This window comes from Ranitomeya variabilis, chromosome 7 (genome assembly GCF_051348905.1).
Source record: "Ranitomeya variabilis isolate aRanVar5 chromosome 7, aRanVar5.hap1, whole genome shotgun sequence".
NCBI lineage: Eukaryota > Metazoa > Chordata > Amphibia > Anura > Dendrobatidae > Ranitomeya > Ranitomeya variabilis.
In genome coordinates, this window is record NC_135238.1 from 91982655 (window position 1) to 92004762 (window position 22108).

At 42.4% G+C, this 22108-nt stretch overlaps 1 protein-coding gene across 1 annotated transcript in view; it reads right to left on the reverse strand.

Moving 5' to 3' along the window:
* LOC143786153 (growth/differentiation factor 8-like) overlaps window positions 1-17325 on the reverse strand; it is a 55598-nt gene extending 38273 nt beyond the window's left edge. Inside the window, exon 1 of the mRNA XM_077275442.1 lies at window positions 16864-17325. Coding sequence (XP_077131557.1) covers window positions 16864-17224 — 361 coding nt within the window. The 5' untranslated portion in view covers window positions 17225-17325. The remainder of the gene's footprint in view (window positions 1-16863) is intronic.
* Window positions 17326-22108: the final 4783 nt, after the last annotated feature.

Sequence of the window (22108 nt, forward strand, 5' to 3'; positions counted from 1 at the left end):
GGGATGTACAAGATAAGCAAACTTCGAACGTTTATAGATGGCGTGGCACAAGTGATCGGTCACGCTCTCGCTTCAGAAACATCTCGAGCTCTAGATCCCGCTCAAGATCAACTCGATCCAACGCCCCCTCTGAGGATGGGTATACCCCACGGATGGAAGGAAGGGGAGAGCAATCTGGATCACAGCCACACACTAAAAAGATGACGACAAGACAAGCGTCTAAGGCTGTGACTGTGGCAAATAAACAACTGGGGACCAATAACAGTGGGGGTCTTCAGGTACTGAATTTGTCTACTCGGTCCCTTTCTGCTGCTCAGGTTGAGGTCCTGAGTAGGGCTTTGATTTTCTCACCAACTAATTCTTTTGATTTGCCCTGAAGGATCTTCATTTGTTTTCTCGGAAGCTTATATTCAAAAAACTGTACCATAGGAATAATTCTGACCAGGGGCTTTCATCTGAGATGGAGAGGGAGGCCTTACAGGCTTTGGAAGATCTTCTGGAGGAACAGTCAAGTGACTCTCAAGGTAGGCTTCCACCTACATGCATGCCCAGGTCGACTAGGTTCCCCCCTTTGTCACTGTGTCCAGCCGTGGATATTTTTACCCGTCTGGTTACTGAGGATCCTAAATTATTATCTTCCAGACGTAGATTTGACAATCTTACACGTAAGCAAAGGGATGCTATAAAAGAACTACAGTCCTTTAAGGACATTATTATTAAACCAGCTGACAAAGGGGGGAACATAGTCATCTGGCCATGTGATAAATATGAGAAAGAGGTTTTCCGCCAGTTGCGGGATACCTCCACATATGTTAAATTGACACATAGCCCTTTGTCTTCCTTCTCCTCTCAGCTCCAGGCCATTCTTGGTAGGGCTTTTGAGGATGGCATCATTGACAGGAGGGTGCTAGATGGTTTAACGATGAGGTTCCCATGGATACCAACTTTTTACCTGCTCCCGAAGGTCCACAAGGATCCCGTCAACCCACCGGGACGTCCGATCGTGTCGGGCATTGAGGGTCTATGTGACCCAATCTGCAAATTCATAGACTTCTTTTTAAAACCTCTCGTAGAAATATTACCATCATACGTCAGGGACACGACGGACGTCCTTACACGGGTTGACGGCATCTTTGTGGAGCCTGGCGTCCTCCTAGTCACCGCTGATGTACAGACATTATACACGTGTATTGATCATGAACATGGGTTGGCAGCAGTCCGCCTCTTCTTGGGGGCCTCCGACCTGGGCAGCCCCATGTGTGAATTAATCCTTGAGCTGCTGCGCTTTGCCCTGACCCATAATTTTTTTACCTTTAAGGACGCATTTTATCTGCAGAAGCGTGGCACGGCCATGGGCGCTGCCTGTGCCCCCTCATACGCCAACCTCTTCCTGGGCTCATGGGAGAGGCACATTTTTGGTGATGGGGGGATGCAGGCCGCTGTCCATGTGCTGTGCTGGCTCAGATATATAGACGACGTCCTTTTTCTGTGGGCGGGGACGGCGCGGCAGCTCGAGGATTTTATGAGGGAGCTTGATGCTAACCCATTCAACATCAGGCTGACGTATAATTTTGATCTACAGCGCATTGACTTCCTGGATGTTACGTTGGAAATTGACACTACCCGTCATATTCAGACTGACGTATTCAGGAAGTCGACATCTGTCAATGCGCTATTAAGTGCTGATTCTGCACATAATCCCTCCACCATTGGGGCTGTCCCGGTCGGACAGTTCCTTAGAATGAGGCGGATTTGCTCTACAGAGGATAGGTTTGTGGCACGGGTGGTTGACTTGGAGAGACGCTTTAGGGATCGAGGATACAGCCGGAGAAGCATCAAGAGGGGCTTCGATAGGGCCAGGCGGACACATCGGAAAGACCTCCTATACGCTAAAGGCAGCAAACGTGGAAGAGGGTCAAATGATGACAGGGTTAGGTTCATAACAACTTACAACCATGAATGGTCTCATATGAGAGAGATTTTAAAAAAACATTGGCCGGTTTTAAAGACCGAACCTTCCCTTGCACAGGCACTGGGTGACTTCCCTCTAATGACTGCAAAAAGATCCCCAAACCTAAGTAACCTACTTGTCCGTAGCCACTATATCGCACCTTATACCAACCCTTTTAGCACTAGGGGCCCGATTTTGGGCTCCTTTCAGTGTGGCCATTGCCTGGCGTGTGAAAACATTGTTCGGGCTACCACCTTCAAATCCTCTGATGGCAGTAAGGAATTTTCCATTCGGCAGCGTATCACTTGCGGCACATCCAATGTGGTGTATTACGCCACATGTGGATGTCCTTTGATTTACATAGGACTGACATCCAGGGAGTTACGGATACGTGTCCGTGAACACGTCAGGGACATACAGGAGGCCAGTACTGTAAAGGATGCCTCTGACCTGAAGACTATTCCTCGCCATTTCAAACTGTTTCACGATTGTGATGCGAGGACTCTTCAGGTCAGAGGCATCGAGAATATTCAATTGGGACTAAGAGGTGGTAATTATAAAAGGGTTCTGGCCCAACGTCAGGCTAGCTGGATTGTCCGAGTGGATACGATGACACCTAAAGGACTTAACGAATCCTTAAGCTTTTCCTCCTTCTTGTGAAGGCCTTAGTGGGTGGTACCATTACTGTAAAATCCTTGACATACTCTGATTAAGTATATATTATGTAGTATTGTGTTTTCAATTATGCTCTTGTCGGCTCCACCATTATTGTGCCCTCTGTACCATCTTTCCCCGTGGGTGGGTATCCACGTAGGATCCTAGTATGGTTTTTATCTGTTTTTATTTATTCATTAATGGTTTTCTTTTTCTTGATTATATATCTATTTCTTGCAGTTTTAACGTATTGATGCCTGAGTGTGTCCTGCACCATCTTATATTTATATTATCTCTGGCCGTAAATGATTCCCAGCATATTGCAAGCTCCACCGCTCCACAGCAAAACGGACTTGATTTGTCTTTCAACTTTGATGTCTCATATTGCTGTTATTTGTTTTTCTTTGCGGTGGATATGCTTATTAACTGTGCGGCTTGTTCTACTTATGCCACTTATTGTTTCTTATGTAGTATATTTACCTGTGATATTGATTCTTCGGCTCCTTTTGAGCTTATAAGGAGTTCTTACCCCTTAAGTATATTTAAAGATTGATCCGCTGGAGTGCGCGTGCGCCGCCTCTCTCCCTGTCCTTTCCCATGGCGGCGTCTCCTCTGCCTCGCGCGTGCGCTCTGGGTCCTTGGTCCCAGGCGCGCCAGCGATGCATGACGCCCTCTATGGTATGGGGCTCGGCGTGCGGCGTGCGCACGCGCCGATACATCCAGCCTCTATTGGCTGCCGCACTACATGTGACCGGTCACATGGGGTCCGGTCGGCCGCATTTAAAAGATGGCGGGCACGTTCAGGGGCATCTCCCCTTGATAAAGCAACTTAAAATCGTGGGCAAAACGCGCGTCGGGGACTGTGCCTAAGGATCTGTCCGGGTGTGCGCCACTCTGGTGCCCAGCAGCGGTAAGAGTTACCTTTACTATTTGTCACTTTCACGCCAGGCTGGCTTATGGACTCACATGCTACTATAGCAATAGGCCTCTTACCAAGTATGTTTTTCATGCTGGCACCACAGGTGACGCACACACGGTGATCCCCACTCACTCTTTTTACCATCCTGGTTGTGTATTTTAGTAATTATCCGTTTTTGTACGGATTACTGTTATGTATTTATATCAATAAAGTATTTATTACCTATATACTCCAAAGTCTCTCCTTTTCTTCTCTGGCCTATATGGAGTTGGTTTCTTATGGTGAGGGGTAGTTTGGCACTATTTAGCGCTATTTCACCTCTCTTAGTATCTAGCATGTTGCCTTGTTTTGGTATTATAATGGCTAAAACCATGCAGGAGATGAGAGAACCCAAGATGGAGTTGGCAAACCGTAGAGAGGATGTTCCATGGATGAGGTCCCGGAGATACTCGACATGGAGAGGATGACCCCGTGACCGCTACCAACCGGATGGACAGCCCATTTGCCGCCGTTGCCAGCAGCCAGGCCACTTTGCACGAAATTGTGATTTAAACGGGAATCCCCTGGGAATGCGGGCCGCTTCGCAGGAATGAATTTTCAAGGCCCAACACCCTGGCATGACAGGTACATCGGAGGACGACCCATCATCCCTATCGTGCTGGACGGAATTCCCCTCAACGCTTTGCTGGATACAGGTTCCCAGATTTCATCTATACCATATATCCTTTATAAGAGGTACTGGGCTGAGGTAGATATTGATAAAAGACCCTCTGATGTTGAACTAGATATATGGGCCAGTAATCGTAAGTTGGTACCGAAACTAGGATTCAGGGAGATGACCATAAAGATTGGTAAAGCAGAATTGAAGAAACAGGGTATAATTGTCGTTGATGTCGACCGACAGAACTGTGAACCAACTGTATTGATAGGAATGAATGTGTTAGAGAACTGCTTTTCCGAAGTTATTTCTGTCTTACAACAAATTGCTGAAACTGCCCGATCCTGCCAGCAGAGAGTTCTCCGGAGGGAAATAAAAGTATTAATGTTAAGGCAACAGATAGACGTTGCAGGTGGAGAAATCGGCAGTGTGAGGGTGAGTGATCCAACATCTATTGTAATCCCACCAAAAACAGAAATGCTGGTATGGTGTAGAGCGGCCATTGGTACTAAAGGATGAGACTATCAAGCCTTAATAGAACCAGCGTACACCGACAGCAGGCCCACTATACTCACGGCACGAGGGGTGGTCGAGGTACACCGGGGACGGGTGCCGGTACGACTTTTGAACTGTGGAGAGGAAGAGGTCACTTTGCCAAGGTACACTACAGTGGCAAAGTTATATACTGTTGACAACAATGCCATCACAACCGTTGAGCCCTTAGAATCGACCTGTCAGGTGGAAAATAACGGCTCAGATGGAGAATCGGAGGAATGGTGCCAACAGCTCGATGTGGGTGTAGATTCAACACCTACCCATCAAAGACAAGGGGTGTATAGATTAGTGACGGAATATGAACAGGTCTTCAGTAAACACCCATTAGACTTCGGACGGATAGAAGGGGTGGAACATACAATCCCCACCGGTGACCATCCCCCGATAAAAGAAAGATATAGACCCATACCGCCCGCTCACTATCAATGCGCGAAGGACATGCTGAGAGAGATGAAACAGGCCGGGGTAATAAGAGATAGTTGTAGCCCTTGGGCGGCCCCTCTGGTGATTGTCAAAAAAAAGGACGGAACCATGAGAATGTGCGTAGACTACCGGCGGATTAATAATATCACCCATAAAGACGCCTATCCCTTGCATAGGATAGAAGAGTCCTTGACTGCTTTGAAATCTGCTAATTTTTTTTTCCACCTTAGACTTAACAAGCGGGTATTGGCAAGTCCCTGTGGCTGAGAGAGATAAAGAAAAAACGGCATTCACCACACCAATGGGTCTAAGCGAATTTAATCGCATGCCGTTCGGACTCTGCAACACATCCGGTACTTTCCAGTGTCTGATGGAATGTTGCCTTGGACACAAGAACTTCGAGACCGTCCTCCTGTACCTAGATGATGTGATCGTCTACTCAAAGACTTACGAACAGCACTTAACAGACCTGGCAGAGGTGTCCGAAGCCTTATCAAGTATGGTATGAAAATCAAACCATCCAAATGTCACCTTCTCAAGCCAAAGGTACAATACTTAGGGTACATCGTGAGTTCGGAGGGAGTAGCACCGGATCCCGAGAAAATAACTGCCATAAGGGATTGGCCAAAACCTACCAACGTAAAAGAAGTTAGGCAATTCTTGGGATTAGTGGGTTACTATCGTAGATTTATAAAAGGATTTACCAAATTGGCAGCGCCCTTGCAAGATACTTTGATAGGGCAGACGAAGAAACCTTCAAACCGAAACCCTCCTTTTCAGTGGAACGACGAAATAGAAGACTCCTTTGAACAACTAAAGAAGGCACTAACCGGAGAAGAAGTTCTGGCGTACCCGGATTACCATCAACCTTTCATCCTCTACACCGATGCCAGTAATGTGGGATTGGGAGTGGTGCTGTCACAAAAGCAAGAAGGTCGGGAGAAAGTCATCGCCTTTGCAAGTAGAAAACTCCGGCCTACTGAAAGAAATTCTAAAAATTATAGCTCTTTCATATTGGAGCTACTGGCAGTAGTTTGGGCTGTGACTGAACGTTTCAAACACTATTTGACCGGTGCAGAATTTATTGTCTATACTGACAACAATCCATTGACCCACTTAGACACGGCTAAATTAGGTGCGTTAGAACAGCGATGGATAGCCCGGTTATCTAATTACAACTTCGTGATCAAGCATCGATCAGGTCGCACAAATGGAAATGCCGATGCCCTATCCCGGATGCCACACTTGAGAGATGTAGAAGAAGAAGCAGGGGAGCTTGAAGAAATTGAACTACCAGCCTTTCATCAGCCCAAGGTAAAACATCGTCAGTCAAATACCTATCAGAAACAACAAGAAGTGAATTTTAATCCGTTAGCACACCATAGATGGGCTGACACCCAATATAGCAATCCGGCTGTGAAGCTAGTGAAGGAACTATTGACTGAGCAAAGTGCATATCCCAATGAGGATGCCCCAGAAGAGATGCATCAACTCTGGAAAGAGAGAGGCAAAATGTTCCTGTATCAAGGGAAACTCTGTAGAAGATACACCAATCCGAAAACACATGAATTGGTTTGGCAGATTATCATGCCTAAACAAGATGTGAGGATGGTCCTCGAGGCTTACTACAATGATGCTGGTCACTTTGGTTGGAAAAAGCTAGAAGTACTTCTGAGAGAAAGATTTTATTGGGTCGGGATGAGAAAATCAATCGAACAGTGGTGTAGAAACTGTGGCCCGTGCAACCTCAGAAGGAACGATCAAAAGAGCCAAAGAGCACCACTGCAGCCCATAATCACCAAACAACCACTTGAAATGGTAGCCATGGACGACGTGAAGTTGACACCGAGCCGGTCCGGTTACGTATATGCCTTGATCATCGTGGATCATTATTCGCGCTTCTTGGTAGTAGTACCTGTAAAAGATCTGACTGCAAAAACAGCACCCAAAGCATTCCAAACGTACTTTTGTAGACCCCATGGATATCCGGAACAGGTTCTCACTGACCAGGGTACATCCTTTGAATCAGAGATCTTCAGAGAATTCTGTAATATGTATGGTTGCAAAAAGATCCGGACGACGGCCTATCATCCGCAAACAAACGGCTTATGTGAGAAGATGAACCATATTGTGATAGAGCTACTAAAGACTTTACCTGAAACGGAAAGGAATCAATGGCCAGAGAAATTGCCTGACTTGGTGGATCTGTATAATCATGTCCCGGTGAGCTCTACCAACTGCACCCCAGCTTATCTTATGCGTGCAAGACCCGGCCAATTGCCAATCGATCTAAAAATGGGAATTCTGAAACCAGATGCAGAAGTTCAAGACTCCAATTGGGATGTCGTATGGCAAAAGCAGTATTGCCAAGTACAAGAGAGTGTGGAAAGAAGCCTCCAGCAAACCAGAGAAAGACAAGAGCAAACTTTCAACCAGAATGCTCTAGCAACTCCATTAAGACCGGGTGACCAAGTACTCAAGAGGAATCATCGAACCAATAAACTGGATAATCAGTGGGAAGCCGTACCCTACACAGTTTTACCAACAAGAATGGATAATCCTAAAATGTGTCTCATTAGCAAAAATGGAGGTTCAACATCTGTACTAGTGTCAAGAGACAATCTTAAATTATGTCCGGAAACGTTGAAAGAGCCAGAAGTTGTCCAGCCAGAAACAGAAGCTATTCAACCTATACAGGTTCAACCAGTAAAGGAAAAAGAAGAGGAAATGTATCACACCTGTATAGGAGACTTTCCCAAAACCCTACTAACATACCATGGTGCAGTAGTGGTTCCCATGGTGGCCTTTTATCCAACACCGAATCCAATATTAGAAGTCCCAAGACAGGAAGAGGCTGACCCCGTACTACAAGAGGTTCCAGGTCAGGAAGAACAGATTCCTGATCAGAGTGATCCCATTCACGGTGGACTTGCCAACCCCATAGTGGTGGAATTATCTTTAGCAGAGAGGGCAGATACTATATCCGCAGTAGACAGTAGTACACCACATAAAGAGACACCGCTATTACGTAGATCCCAGCGTAGTACCCAGGGTCAATTACCAGCCAGGTATGCGGATTACCAACTATAAGACTATAGTCATTGTTATCGTTCTGTAACGTTTAAGCCCAGTACCTACAGAGACTTACCTGTATGAACTTTTTGCATATTCTTGAACTTTTTATCAGCCCAGAAACACTAAATCAAAGCTCCGGAAAGACTGCTTTGTGAACTTTGCTTCCTAGTACCTTCAAGGATAGAACTGTATTAATGGACGCTATTTGAAGTGACTTTTTACAAAATTCCATTTTTTTTGTTTCTTTGAGTGGTTTTTGTAACTTTTCATTTTTAAGACTCTGTATATATCAATTGTTATTTCAAAATGTTATCATCCCACAGTCCCGGAGTACTGTTCTTAACTAAGGGGGGATGTGGCGCCCCTAGGGGTATTTGCCACAAAAATAGTTATTGACACCAAATACAAATACTAGAATAGCAAGACTGCACTACCATCTCCGGCCAGAAGGGGGAGCTCCAGAGACTCCCCTTGATCTATTCTGGTCTGAGAAAAAGACTGGCAGTTGGGTTGAGGAGCTTAAAGTGAGAGGTCGTATAACTGAATTCCTAACAGCCCTATGACGGATTATAGGCCCGTAATACCCATAGTAAGAAAAGAGGAATAGAGAAAAAGGACATTGTGAGAACCGGGTAGCAATAACCTCTACCCAGAATAGGCGCAGAGATGGATACTGGATCCGTGGCTATATTCATTACATATAATACAGCAACTGGAAGGAATTGAGGTGATATCAGCTTCACCAGGGTAAGACGCAGCAACAGACACAGAGTTCAGCGGTACTCCCAGAGGGGGTAAGCCGACAAAAAGGACTCGGGTTGTCCGTCGAACCAGAGCATAGAAGAGACAGATTGGGCCGGCAGCCAGTTCACATACAGCAGCAGGGCCATACAGAAACTGCGCATAATAAGAGGTGGAAATCCTAACAGGGTCAAAGTAAATTCAGAGTTCTTATACAGACTCCGGTGACAGTGTTGGTCACAAATCCCTTTTTGTTGAAGTAAACTGGTTAAACGTTTCAGCGCCTCAGTCTTTCATTTGGACAATAGCCATCAATCCAGGATCGGGGTCATCACAGCTGAGAGGACCTGCTGCTGATCAAGTAAGTGTCTGTTCCTTCATGATATCCCTTATACTGTGCATCGCCTGAGGCCACAGCACCTGGTCAAGCCACTAGTGACATCCCCCTCAAGAGACGGACCTCATTGATCTGGTGCTGGGTACCTCGGTCTCCCGGGCGTCACACTATAAGCGCTGCCTAGAGGTCAGCCGGAGCTCATAGTAAGTGAGCATTTCTGCTACACACAGGCGATCTGATCATGGCCTGTGTGTAGCAGAGGCGATCAGACAACTGTAGCTTCTAGTTTCCCATAGAGACTATTGAAGCTTGCAGAAAAAGGAAAAAAAAAGTTTTTAAAAATAAAATTTCAAATCAGCCCCCATTTGCCCCATTCAAAATAAAACAATAATAATAAAAAAATACACATATTTGGTATCGCCACATTCAGAATCACACGATCTATCAATATAAAAAAAGAATGAATCTGATCGGTAAACGGCAAAAAAAAAGTAAAAACCCAGAATTAAGTTTTTTGGATTGCCACGACATTGCATTAAAATGCAATAATGGGCGATCAAAAGATCGCATCCACACCAAATTGGTATCATTAAAAACATAATCTCGGCACACAAAAAATAAGCCCTTACCAAACCCGAGATCATGAAAAGTGGAGATGCTACGGATCATGTAAAATGACAATTTTTTTTTTAACCCCTTCACCCCCAAGGGTGGTTTGCACGTTAATGACCAGGCCAATTTTTACAATTCTGACCACTGTCCCTTTATGAGGTTATAACTCTGGAACGCTTCAACGGATCTTGGCGATTCTGACATTATTTTCTCGTGACATATAGTACTTCATGATAGTGGTAAAATTTCTTCGATATAACTTGCGTTTATTTGTTAAAAAAACGGATATTTGGCGAAAATTTTGAAAATTTCGCAATTTTCCAACTTTGAATTTTTATGCCTTTAAATCACAGACATATGTCACGCAAAATACTTAATAAGTAACATTTCCCACATGTCTACTTTACATCAGCACAATTTTGGAACCAAATTTTTTTTTGTTATTGAGTTATAAGGGTTAAAAATTGACCAGCAATTTCTCATTTTTTTTCAGGGACCACATCTCATTTGAAGTCATTTTGAGGGGTCTATATGACAGAAAATACCCAAGTGTGACACCATTCTAAAAACTGCACCCCTCAAGGTGCTTAAAACCACATTCAAGAAATTTATTAACCCTTCAGGTGTTTCACAGGAATTTTTGGAATGTTTGAAAAAAAGTTAAATGTTCATTTTTATTTACACAAAATTTATTTCAGCTCCAATTTGTTTTATTTTACCAAGGGTAACAGGAGAAAATGGACCCCAAAAGTTGTTGCACAATTTGTCCTGAGTACACTATTACCCGATATGTGGGGGTAAACCACTGTTTGGGCGCATGGCAGAGCTCGGAAGGAAAGGAGCGCCATTTGACTTTTCAATGCAAAATTGACTGGAATTGACATGGGACGCCATGTTGCGTTTGGATAGCCCCTGATGTGCCGAAACATTGAAACCCCCCACAACTGACACCATTTTGGAAAGTAGACCCCCTAAGGAACTTATCTAGATGTGTGGTGAGCACTTTGACCTAACAAGTGCTTCACAGAAGTTTATAATGCAGAGCCGTAAAAATAAAAAATCATATTTTTTCACAAAAATGATCTTTTTGCCCCCATTTTTTTATTTTCCCAATGGTAAGAAAAGAAATTAGACCACAATAGTTGTTGTGCAATTTGTCCTGAGTATGACGATACCCCATATGTGGGGGCAAACCACTGTTTGGGCGCATCGCAGAGCTCGGAAGGGAAGGAGCGCTATTTTACTTTTCAATGCAAAATTGACTGGAATTAAGATGGGACGCCATGTTGCGTTTGGAGAGCCCCTGATGTGCCTAAACATTAAAACCCCCCACAAGTGACACCATTTTGGAAAGTAGACCCCCTAAGGAACTTATCTAGATGTGTTTTGAGAGCTTTGAACCCCCAAGTGTTTCACTACAGTTTATAATGCAGAGCCGTGAAAATAAAAATTCCTCTTTTTTTTCACAGAAATGATTTTTTAGCCCCCAGCTTTGTATTTTTACAAGGGTAACATGCTAAATTGGACCCCAAAAGTTGTTGTCCAATTTGTTCTGAGTACACTGATACCCCATATGTGGGGGGGAACCACTGTTTGGGCGCATGACAGAGCTCGGAAGGGAAGGAGCGCCATTTGGAATGCAGACTTAAATGGATTGGTCTGCAGGCATCACGTTGCATTTGCAGAGCCCCTGATGTACCCAAACAGTAGAAACCCCCCACAAGTGACCCCAAATTGGAAACTAGACCTCCCAAGGAACTTATCTAGATGTGTTGTGAGAACTTTGAACCCCCAAGTGTTTCACTACAGTTTATAACGCAGAGCCGTGAAAATATGAAAATAAAAATTCCTCTTTTTTTTCACAGAAATGATTTTTTAGCCCCCAGCTTTGTATTTTTACAAGGGTAACATAATAAATTGGACCCCAAAAGTTGTTGTCCAATTTGTTCTGAGTACGCTGATACCCCATATGTGGGGGGGGAACCACTGTTTGGGCGCATGACAGAGCTCGGAAGGGAAGGAGCGCCATTTGGAATGCAGACTTAAATGGATTGGTCTGCAGGCGTCACATTGCATTTGCAGAGCCCCTGATGTACCCAAACAGTAGAAACCCCCCACAAGTGACCCCAAATTGGAAACTAGACCTCCCAAGGAACTTATCTAGATGTGTTGTGAGAACTTTGAACTCCCAAGTGTTTCACTACTGTTTATAATGCAGAGCCGTGAAAATAAATTTTTTTATTTTTTTCACAAAACTTATTTTTTAGCCCCCAGTTTTGTATTTTCCCAAGGGTAACAGGATAAATTGGACCCCAAAAGATGTTGTCCAATTTGTCCTGAGTACGCCGATACCCCATATTTTGGGGTAAACCCCTGTTTGGGCGCACGGGAGAGCTCTGAAGGGAAGGAGCACTGTTTTACTTTTTCAACGCAGAATTGTCTGGAATTGAGATCGGATGCCATGTCCCGTTTGGAGAGCCCCTGATGTGCCTAAACAGTGGAAACCCCCCAATTATAACTGAAACCCTAATCCAAACACACCCCTTACCCTAATCCAAACGGTAACCCTAACCACACCCCTAACCCTGACACACCCCTAACCCTAATCCCAACCCTATTCCCAACCGTAAATGTAATCCAAACCCTAACCCTAACTTTAGCCCCAACCCTAACTGTAGCCTTAACCCTAGCCCTAACCCTAGCCCTAACCCTAGCCCTAACCCTAGCAATAACCCTAGCCCTAAACCTAGCCCTAACCCTAGCCCTAACCTTAGCAATAACCCTAGCCCTAACCCTAGCAATAACCCTAGCAATAACCCTAGCCCTAACCCTAGCCCTAACCCTAACCCTAGCCCTAACCCTAGCCCTAACCCTAACCCTAGCCCTAACCCTAGCCCTAACCCTAACCCTAGCCCTAACCCTAATGGGAAAATGGAAATAAATACATTTTTTTTATTTTTTTATTTTTCTCTAACTAAGGGGGTGATGAAGGGGGGTTTGATTTACTTTTATAGCGGGTTATTTAGCGGATTTTTATGATTGGCAGCCGTCACACACTGAAAGACGCTTTTTATTGCAAAAAATATTTTTTGCGTTACCACATTTTGAAAGCTGTAATTTTTCCATATTTGAGTCCACAGAGTCATGTGAGGTACTGTTTTTTGCGGGACGAGTTGACGTTTTTATTGGTAACATTTTCGGGCATATGACATTTTTTGATCGCTTTTTATTCCGATTTTTGTGAGGCAGAATGATCAAAAACCAGCTATTCATGAATTTCTTTTGGGGGAGGCGTTTATACCGTTCCGCGTTTGGTAAAATTGATAAAGCAGTTTTATTCTTCGGGTCAGTACGATTACAGCGATACCTCATTTATATTTTTTTTATGTTTTGGCGCTTTTATATGATAAAAGCTATTTTATAGAAAAAATAATTATTTTGGTATCGCTTTATTCTCAGGACTATAACTTTTTTAATTTTTTACTGATGATGCTGTATGGCAGCTTGTGTTTTGCGGGACAAGATGATGTTTTCAGCGGTACTATGGTTATTTATATCTGTCTTTTTGATCGCGTGTTATTCCACTTTTTGTTCGGCAGTATGGTAATAAAGCGTTGTTTTTTGCCTCGGTTTTTTTTTTTTCCTCACGGTGTTTACTGAAGGGGTTAACTAGTGGGACAGTTTTATAGGTTGGGTCGTTACGGACGCGGCGATACTAAATATGTGTACTTTTATGTTTTGTTTTTTTTATTTAGATAAAGAAATGTATTTATGGGAATAATATATATATTTTTTTTCTTTATTTAGGAATTTATTTTTTATTTGTTTTTTTACACATGTGGAAATTTTTTTTTTAACTTTTTTACTTTGTCCCAGGGGGGGACATTACAGATCGGTGATCTGACAGTGTGCACAGCACTCTGTCAGATCGGCGATCTGCTGTGCAGGGCTGCAGGCTTACCAAGCGCCTGCTCTGAGCAGGCACTCGGTAAGCCACCTCCCTCCCTGCAGGACCTGGATGTCGTGGCCATCTTGGATCTGGGACCTGCGGCGAGGAGGGAGGTAGGAGACCCTCGGAGCAACCCGATCACATCGCGTTGCTGCGGGGGTCTCAGGGAAGCCCGCAGGGAGCCCCCTCCCTGCGCGATGCTTCCCTATACCGCCGGTACACCGCGATCATGTTTGATCGCGGTGTGCCGGGGGTTAATGTGCCGGGGGCGGTCCGTGACCGCTCCTGGCACATAGTGCCGGATGTCAGCTGCGATATGCAGCTGACACCCGGCCGCGATCGGCCGCGCTCCCCACGTGAACGCGGCCGATCGCGTATGACGTACTATCCCGTCGGTGGTCATACGGGCCCACCCCACCTCGACGGGATAGTACGTCAGATGTCAGAAAGGGGTTAAACAAACTTTCAATTTTTTTTCACCAGTTAAATAAAAAACAACCTATACATGTTTGATAACCACAAACTCATAATGACCTGGAGAATCATAATGGCAGGCCAGCTTTAGCATTTGGTGAACATGGTAAAAAAAATCCAAAAAACAGCTGTGGAATTACACTTTTTTTGCAATTTGACACCACTTGTAATTATTTTCCTCTTTTCAAGTACATGATATAGTAAAACCAATGGTGTAATTCAAAAGTACAACTCGTCCTGCATAAAACAGGCCCTCACATGGCCATATTGACGGAAAAATAAAAATGTTATGGCTCTGGGAAGAAGGGGAGCAAAAAACAGATGCAAAAACTAAAAAGGACTGCGACGTGAAGGGGTTACTTGCATTTATTTGAATGTATAGGAAGCATGATAATTTCATTCAAGACTTTTCTTGGCTTAAGTTAAAGGACAAATAAAGAAAGTGGAATAACTCAAAAACTGTGTAAGGTATAGAAATTAAAAAAATATTTGCATTGCTCTGTTTATAATAAATGTTTTCCATATATAAAAGTAAAATACTGGGTGACTGGGTGTTAGAGATTCAATAAATAAAGAAGCCTTATTGTTAATACTAAAACTTAGGGTTATGTTTTCCTAAAAGATAACTAAAAGATAAGATTATTATATTAATGCATGATAACGATGAGGATGTTAGTGTACCCTAAAGTAAATCAATGTAATGTAGGTCTACAGTTATAAACATAACACAAGTGAGATATAAATATAGAAGTGCAGAAAGTTGAAGATAGGTAAAATTAACTAATAGCAAGTATTAACAGATCTGTAAATGACTCTGTATGAATCTTTTTGCATTTATACATTTTTGCATTATCATAATAATAATAATCTTTATTTTTATATAGCACTATCATATTCTGCAGCGCTTTACATTATCATTATCCAGTTGTATTGAACAGCATGGTTTAATGGCCTTTTCTATACAAGTTAAAATAAAACGGTGAAAAACTCTTTCAAACTAAGATTATACACAACTCTAATGTATTTTAAATGCACAATGTATCCTTAGTTGTAGCAATGCGACAAATTTAAGGATGCAAGGTGCATCAGAAACAGTTCAGAGTTTGTGTCGATCCTCACAGTTGAATAAATTTTATGACCCCATTATGTCCCAATAAGAAGAAGCTTTTTTACTCATAAATGCTGGATATTGCTATTTTCCTGCTTAGAAATATGCTCAGCTGGGACATGATCCATGTGCCAGAGCGAAGCTGTGAACAGCAGGCAGCTGGTTCATCGGCTTTTCATTAGTCTGTACTAATTCCTCAGCATGAACAGCTACAGTATATGATTGGCAAAGGTTATCAGTTCATTTGTACAATAGTGCTAGTTATTTTGCTTCATCATTTATATATACATATATTTAGTATATTATATTCAATATTACAAGCATAAATTATACAGAAATGGCGCCTATAGATTGACCTCAAGAAAGGAGAGTCATGAAATTGTTTTCTAATAATTTGCATTCACTGCTTGTGCCTGGACACTTAACTGATTAGCAATCTGCAGAATGGGATCATATAATTACTGTTCTCCAGGACACCTATTTTTTTCTTTCATATAATACATTTTCAGAGGGTTGGTTTCATGAGAATAGGACGTCCGAGCGACTATCGATCCTCTAACTGAATGTTACAATGACCACTTTCCTTCAGATAAAATTGGCTTCTTTTACATAACTGTCCATTTTCCTAGTGGTCTGCACACATAATAGCAAATATTTGATGGCAAGACATAGGCATATATAACAACTTTGCTTATAATATGCACCTTTGATCCAGCCACAGAACTCATTTAGTACATTTATGCTGATAATACAATAGGCAAAAAACCTTCCATTGAGAGCACTATGTTGCAAATATGACTTCAAACTTTCATCTATTCTTTCTTGAAATTACAGAAATATAGTTTAAATGTCCATTAAGTGGTAAAAGAAATAAATGTTATTGTAAAAAGCAGTGTTAAATCACAAAAAATTGCCTGAAATAAATGTTATTAGACAAGCTTCAATCCATTTCCATCCGAGACATAATCCATTCATAGAAAAAAGCACACACATTTTTTTACAAATAAAAACAGTTCTGTGCTTTTTTAAATAGCACTGAAGTAAATTTATAAACTAAGCACAAAAGAGAATGACAGTTTGCAACAAACAGAACAGAAATGTTCGTGCACACTATATATTTTTTTCTAAATTAGCCAGCTGCTACAACCAAGAATAGTCTGTAACTTATGTATCACATCCCCTTACTTCTAAACCTTTTCCTATGTGATTCAATGATTTTACATGGGCACTTACAAGTTCCACATGTGTAATACAATCCACAAAAATGTATTGCGTTCTCAACACTGTGAAAGGATGCAGTGCCAGGAAAGCAGCCTAGTTGTATGTAGTGAGAAAATGTACAGTATTAGTATTCTTGAATGAAAGAACTAGAAGTTTTCTTGCTAGTTATTGTTATCCTTTACTTACGCTCTGTGGACATAGTGATAATGGTTTCAGTTGTTGCATGATAATCATCTTCCTCCAAAGATCCTTCACTGCTGTCATCACTTTGGACATCATACTGATCAATTAGCTCTTCTAATGGTGGCGCTTTAGGCAAAAGATGCTTTATTGCATCCTTACTGATGTTGGGTGCTTGTTCCAGTCGCAGTTTACTTAGTATCTGCATTTTTATGGCTTCTAGCCTTGAAGATTTGCTGTTCTGCCTCCAGTTACAAGAACTGCAAAGGGTGTCGTCTGTTGCTTGATTGCTGCTGTTCAGACCCACTGAAGTAAGTGCTACAAAAACACCTAAGTAAATACAACTACAAACACGTACCTTTATCATGTTCTCCCTAAAATAAAAAAAAATCTTTTTTCTATATTTTTAGTTTTTATATTATAAAAAAAATAAATGTTTTAAGAAAAATAAGAATTCAGCAAAATAAAAAAAACTGCAATGTTAAATCATGCACTTCTTAGGTGTACTTTTATACTCCAACTTGGGCTATGATTTTGTCATCAGAGCCAGTGATTGGCTACTGCATAGACAATGAATTTTATTGGCAAGAGATATATTCATGCTGTCAGAGGAAGGGTTTTCAAATCGCTCAGCTTTTCATGGAAAGTTTTTTTTTATAAATGTAAATTCATATTTAAATAAAGTCTCTTTAAGTCTCTTTAGTTTGCTATTACATCAACACTATTTCTTCACACTTTAGAATGTTTTATTCATTTTTTTTCATTACTAGCTTGGAAAAACTTGTATTCTTTATTAATCTAAAACTATTTTCCATTTAATACAAATAAATGGATTTGAATTATGGATTGGGATTTGAAGTGTAATAGCTTTAACATGTGAAAAATGTAATACTTATATTTAAAAGTAATGTCAAAACCTATTGCAATGTTTTTCGGGTAAAATGGCAGACATCGTCAATGAAAACTGATGGACCCCATTATTAGTGAAGTCTATTTGGCACCACTAGTGTCTGTCAAGTGAATGATCCGTTCCTGCCATTAATTTTTTTATTTGAGTTTTTAACTCAAACTCGCACGGGAACGGAGTAAAACAATTTATTTATACTCACAGTGCTCCCACAGACATGGGTAGAGAATAGAACAATTTTTTTATGCACAGTAGTCCCACAGACATGGATGAAGATAAGAAAAATTTGTTTATACTCACACTACTCCCACATACACAGATGCAGAGTAAAAAAGAGTTGCTTAAAAACACACTGCTCCCACAGACATGGGTGCAGTGTAGAAAAAATTGTTTTTATGCCCAGTTTTATGCATATGTTTTTATCCTACATACAGTGCAAAGCAAAAAAAAAAGTGGCTTAAAGTCAAACTACTCCCACAGACACAGGGGCAGAATAGAATAAAAAAATTTGTTTTTACGCACAGTTCTCTGACAGACATAAATGAAAAGTAAAGAAAGTGGCTTAAGAGCACACTACTCCCACAGAAATGAGTGCAGCATAGAAAAATTAATTTTTAAGCACAGTACTCCCACAAACACAAGTACAGATAAAAAAAAGTGGCTTAAGGGAACAATACTCCCAAAGATACAACTGCAGAGTAGAAAAATGTGTTTTTGCATACAGTACTCGCACAGATACAGGTGCAGAGTAAAAAAAAAAGTGTCTGATAGGCACACTACTCCCACAGACACGGGTGCTGAGTATAAACATTTTTTTAATGCACAGTGCTCCCACAGACATGGGTGCAGATTAGAAAAATGTATTTACACGCACAGTGCTCCCACATACACAGGTGCACAGTAAAAAACTTTACAGTTTGGGTTCACTCATCCCATGAAGGATGAAGGACTTGTGGCAAGTCTGGAGGAGGGACATAACTGACCCTCATCTTCATTTGTGGTGGCAGGGTTCTTCTTTGTGAAGAAAAAAGATGGTGGTCTATGTCCCTTCTTAGATTTCTGAGAATTAAATCAGATTACCATCCGAGATCCATGCCCCCTTCCTCTGATTTCAGATCTGTTCAACCAGGTTTTGGGAGCTAAGGTGTTCTCCAAGTTGGATTTAAGGGGGGCCTAAAACCTGGTTAGAATCAGAGAAGGGGATAAAAGGAAAATGGCTTTCAATACTCCTGAGGCTCATTTCAAGAGTCTGTTTATGCCTTTCTTGTCTGACCAATGCACCTGTGGTGTTCCAACATTTCATTAATGATATTTTTTATCATTTGGTGGGCAGGATTGTGGTGCTCTATCTGAATGATATTTTGGTTTACTCACCTGATTTTGAGACATATCAGGGGCATGTTAAACAGGTGCTGCGAATATTAAGGGATGAAAAACTATTTGCCAAACTAGAAAAATGTGTTTTCACTGCCAATGAGGTGCAGTTTTTGTGGTATCTTTTGTCATTTTCGGGTTTTCGGATGGATACTTAGAAGGTCCATGCTGTCCTTGATTGGGACTATCCCGAGAACCTGAAGACTCAACAACGTTTTTTGACCTTTACTAGTGATGAGCGAGCACTAAAATGCTCAGGTGCTCGATGCTCGGGTTGAGCAAATTGGAATACTCTGGTACTCGACCCGAGCAATGAGCCCAATGTAAAACTGTGGGAAACCCGAGTATTTTTACAGCGATGCCCCCGAGGGTCTTTTTAAGGTCTAAAAACATCTGAAAATGATGGAAACACTGCTCAAATGACACAGGAACTTCATGGGGATCACCTCCGGAAGAATTTCAGACTCCTAGGTCACAGCTGTAAGCAATGTTGTCAGAGTTTCACACCATTTTTACAGGTGCACCCAAAAACATACAAAAAAATGAAACCAAAATTGATTTTGCTGGGAAATATGTTAAGGCACATCCTTTCCAGGCTAATGACTTGTATATAAGGCAAAATAATTTACCCCAGACCAAAATGTTCCTCCACCACTTGGGCTATGTTCACACGCAGGATTTTTGATGCGTTTTTCAACTTTAACATTGCTTTCAACCAATACAAATGCATTCACTTAGAAAAATGTTGCATTGAATACAAGGCTTGCCCTACTATCAAGTCATATGCACCCCAATAAGCCATTGAACCTAGGTATTGGTTGACCACAGGAAAAGGCACTTCACGTTCTTCAGTTGGTCCTGCCATACTATTTTCTTAAGTATTACCTACAAGGCCTGCCCTGCTATCAAGTCATATGCATCCCAAGAAGCCTTTAAACCCAGGTACTGAATGGCCACAGGAAAGCCCACTTCACATTCTTCAGTTGGTCCTACCATACTATTTTCTTATATATTACCTGCAAAGTCTGCCCTGCTATCAAGTCAAATTCACCCCAAGAAGCCTTTGAACCACTGGTACTAGATGGCCACATGAAAACCCACTTCACATTCTTCAGTTGGTCCTGCCATACTGTTTACTTATGCATTACCTGCAAGGCCTGCCCTGCTATCAAGTCATATGCACCCCAAAAAGCCTTTGAACCCAGGTACTGGATGGCCACAGGAAAACCCACTTCACATTATTCAGTTGGTCCTGCCACACTGTTTCCTTATGCATTGAATGCAAGGGCAGCCTTGACCCAAATTTGCACGTACCCCAATCCCCCTTGAAACAAACATAGAGGAGGGACTCATAAAAAACTCCCATTACAAAGGATCAGGTCTCCTAGACTTGTAATGCCCATACACTTACTGTATGGGCTGACAAACATTTCCCCATTGGGGGGTACATTTTTAAAAAATATTTAATGGGAATCACAAAAAATTGACTGTCTGTGGCAGCATGGAACCCGTGAACCCTGGTGATCTAGTGGTGGAAAATGATGAGATGTGGAGGAAGGCCTGATTAAAAACTAGGCCCAATTTAAAGGAGCGGGTCTCCTAGACTTGTAATGCCTATACACTAAGTGTATGGGCTGACAAACATTTCCCCATAAGGATACATTTTTAAAAATATATTTAATTGGGATCACAGACATCCTTGCCAAAAAATTGACTGTAGCAGCACGGAACACGTGAACCCTGGTGATCTAGTGGTGGAAAATGATGAGAGGTGAAGGAAGGCATCATTAAAAACTAGGCCCAATTTAAAGGAGCCAGTCTCCTGACAAACATTTCCCCATGGGGATACAGCTTTAAAAAATTATTTATGGGTAGTATCATAGACACCTTTGACCAAAAATTTAATGGCTGTAGCAGCATAAAACATATTCACCATGGTGATCTAGTGATGAAGAATGAGGAAACATTGATGAAGGCCTCATTAAAAACTAGGCACAATACACACTAGTGCGTGATTTGTGTACGAAGTAAAAGATGAGCTGATGAGCCAGATCCCGGGCCCACGGCTGAGCTCGTGTGCTGGAGCAGGCCCCACAAAGACAATGTGGACAGGTACAGCAGCCCCAAGGACCCGGCCAGCAGTCAGATCTCAACGGACAGCGCCTGAGTTTTTGCTCATTGGAAGAGGAAGCCAGAGAGGTCTGCCGGCAGCAGAGAGACCATCGCTCGAGGTTCTGCAGGTGTCAGCTGGACTTGCAGAATTGTCGAGGTGAACACCCGGCAGACTATCGAACACGTGCAAAAATCGACAACTGGCGCCTCTGGAACCAAGATTGCTCTTGAGACCAAACCACATTAAGCTTGTGTCCTGACTACAGCGGGCCCTGTACCAGTATCACGATGACTTCAACCCCGCCATGGAGTCCAAGCGTTTGCGGTATGGCCTCCTGTACCAGCATGAAGAAACCATGGGGAAGGCGTAGGCATTTGATGGAACTGTGTTATTTTTACCAAAAAGACCAAATAAGGTCACCGAGGTGATCAGGCAAACTTGAAATCGAGAGAACGTGCGGATAACAATCACCCTGACCAATGAGCTTCCAACGACCTCGCCCAGCTGCTTCCATTTCTATAACATCATTTCCCAAAGACTCCTGAAGATAATGGATATGAAGCAGATAGGATGCAACTATTACAACCCAAGCGACACCACCGAAGTCAGAGCCCACCGACTCGCCATCTGCCCGGGGTTTTCATCTCCATTCTCCAGTATGAGTCCAGTGTCATGTTGAGCATTGATGTCAGCCATAAAGTCCTCAGGAAGGAGACTGTGCACGACATCACTAGCAGCCTCTACTCCTCGTGTGGCCCTCAGAGGTTCCAGGATGCTTGCTGCAAGGAGCTGATCGGACAGATCCTCCTCACCAAGTCCAACACTAAAACCTACTGTATAGACGAGATCGGCTGGAA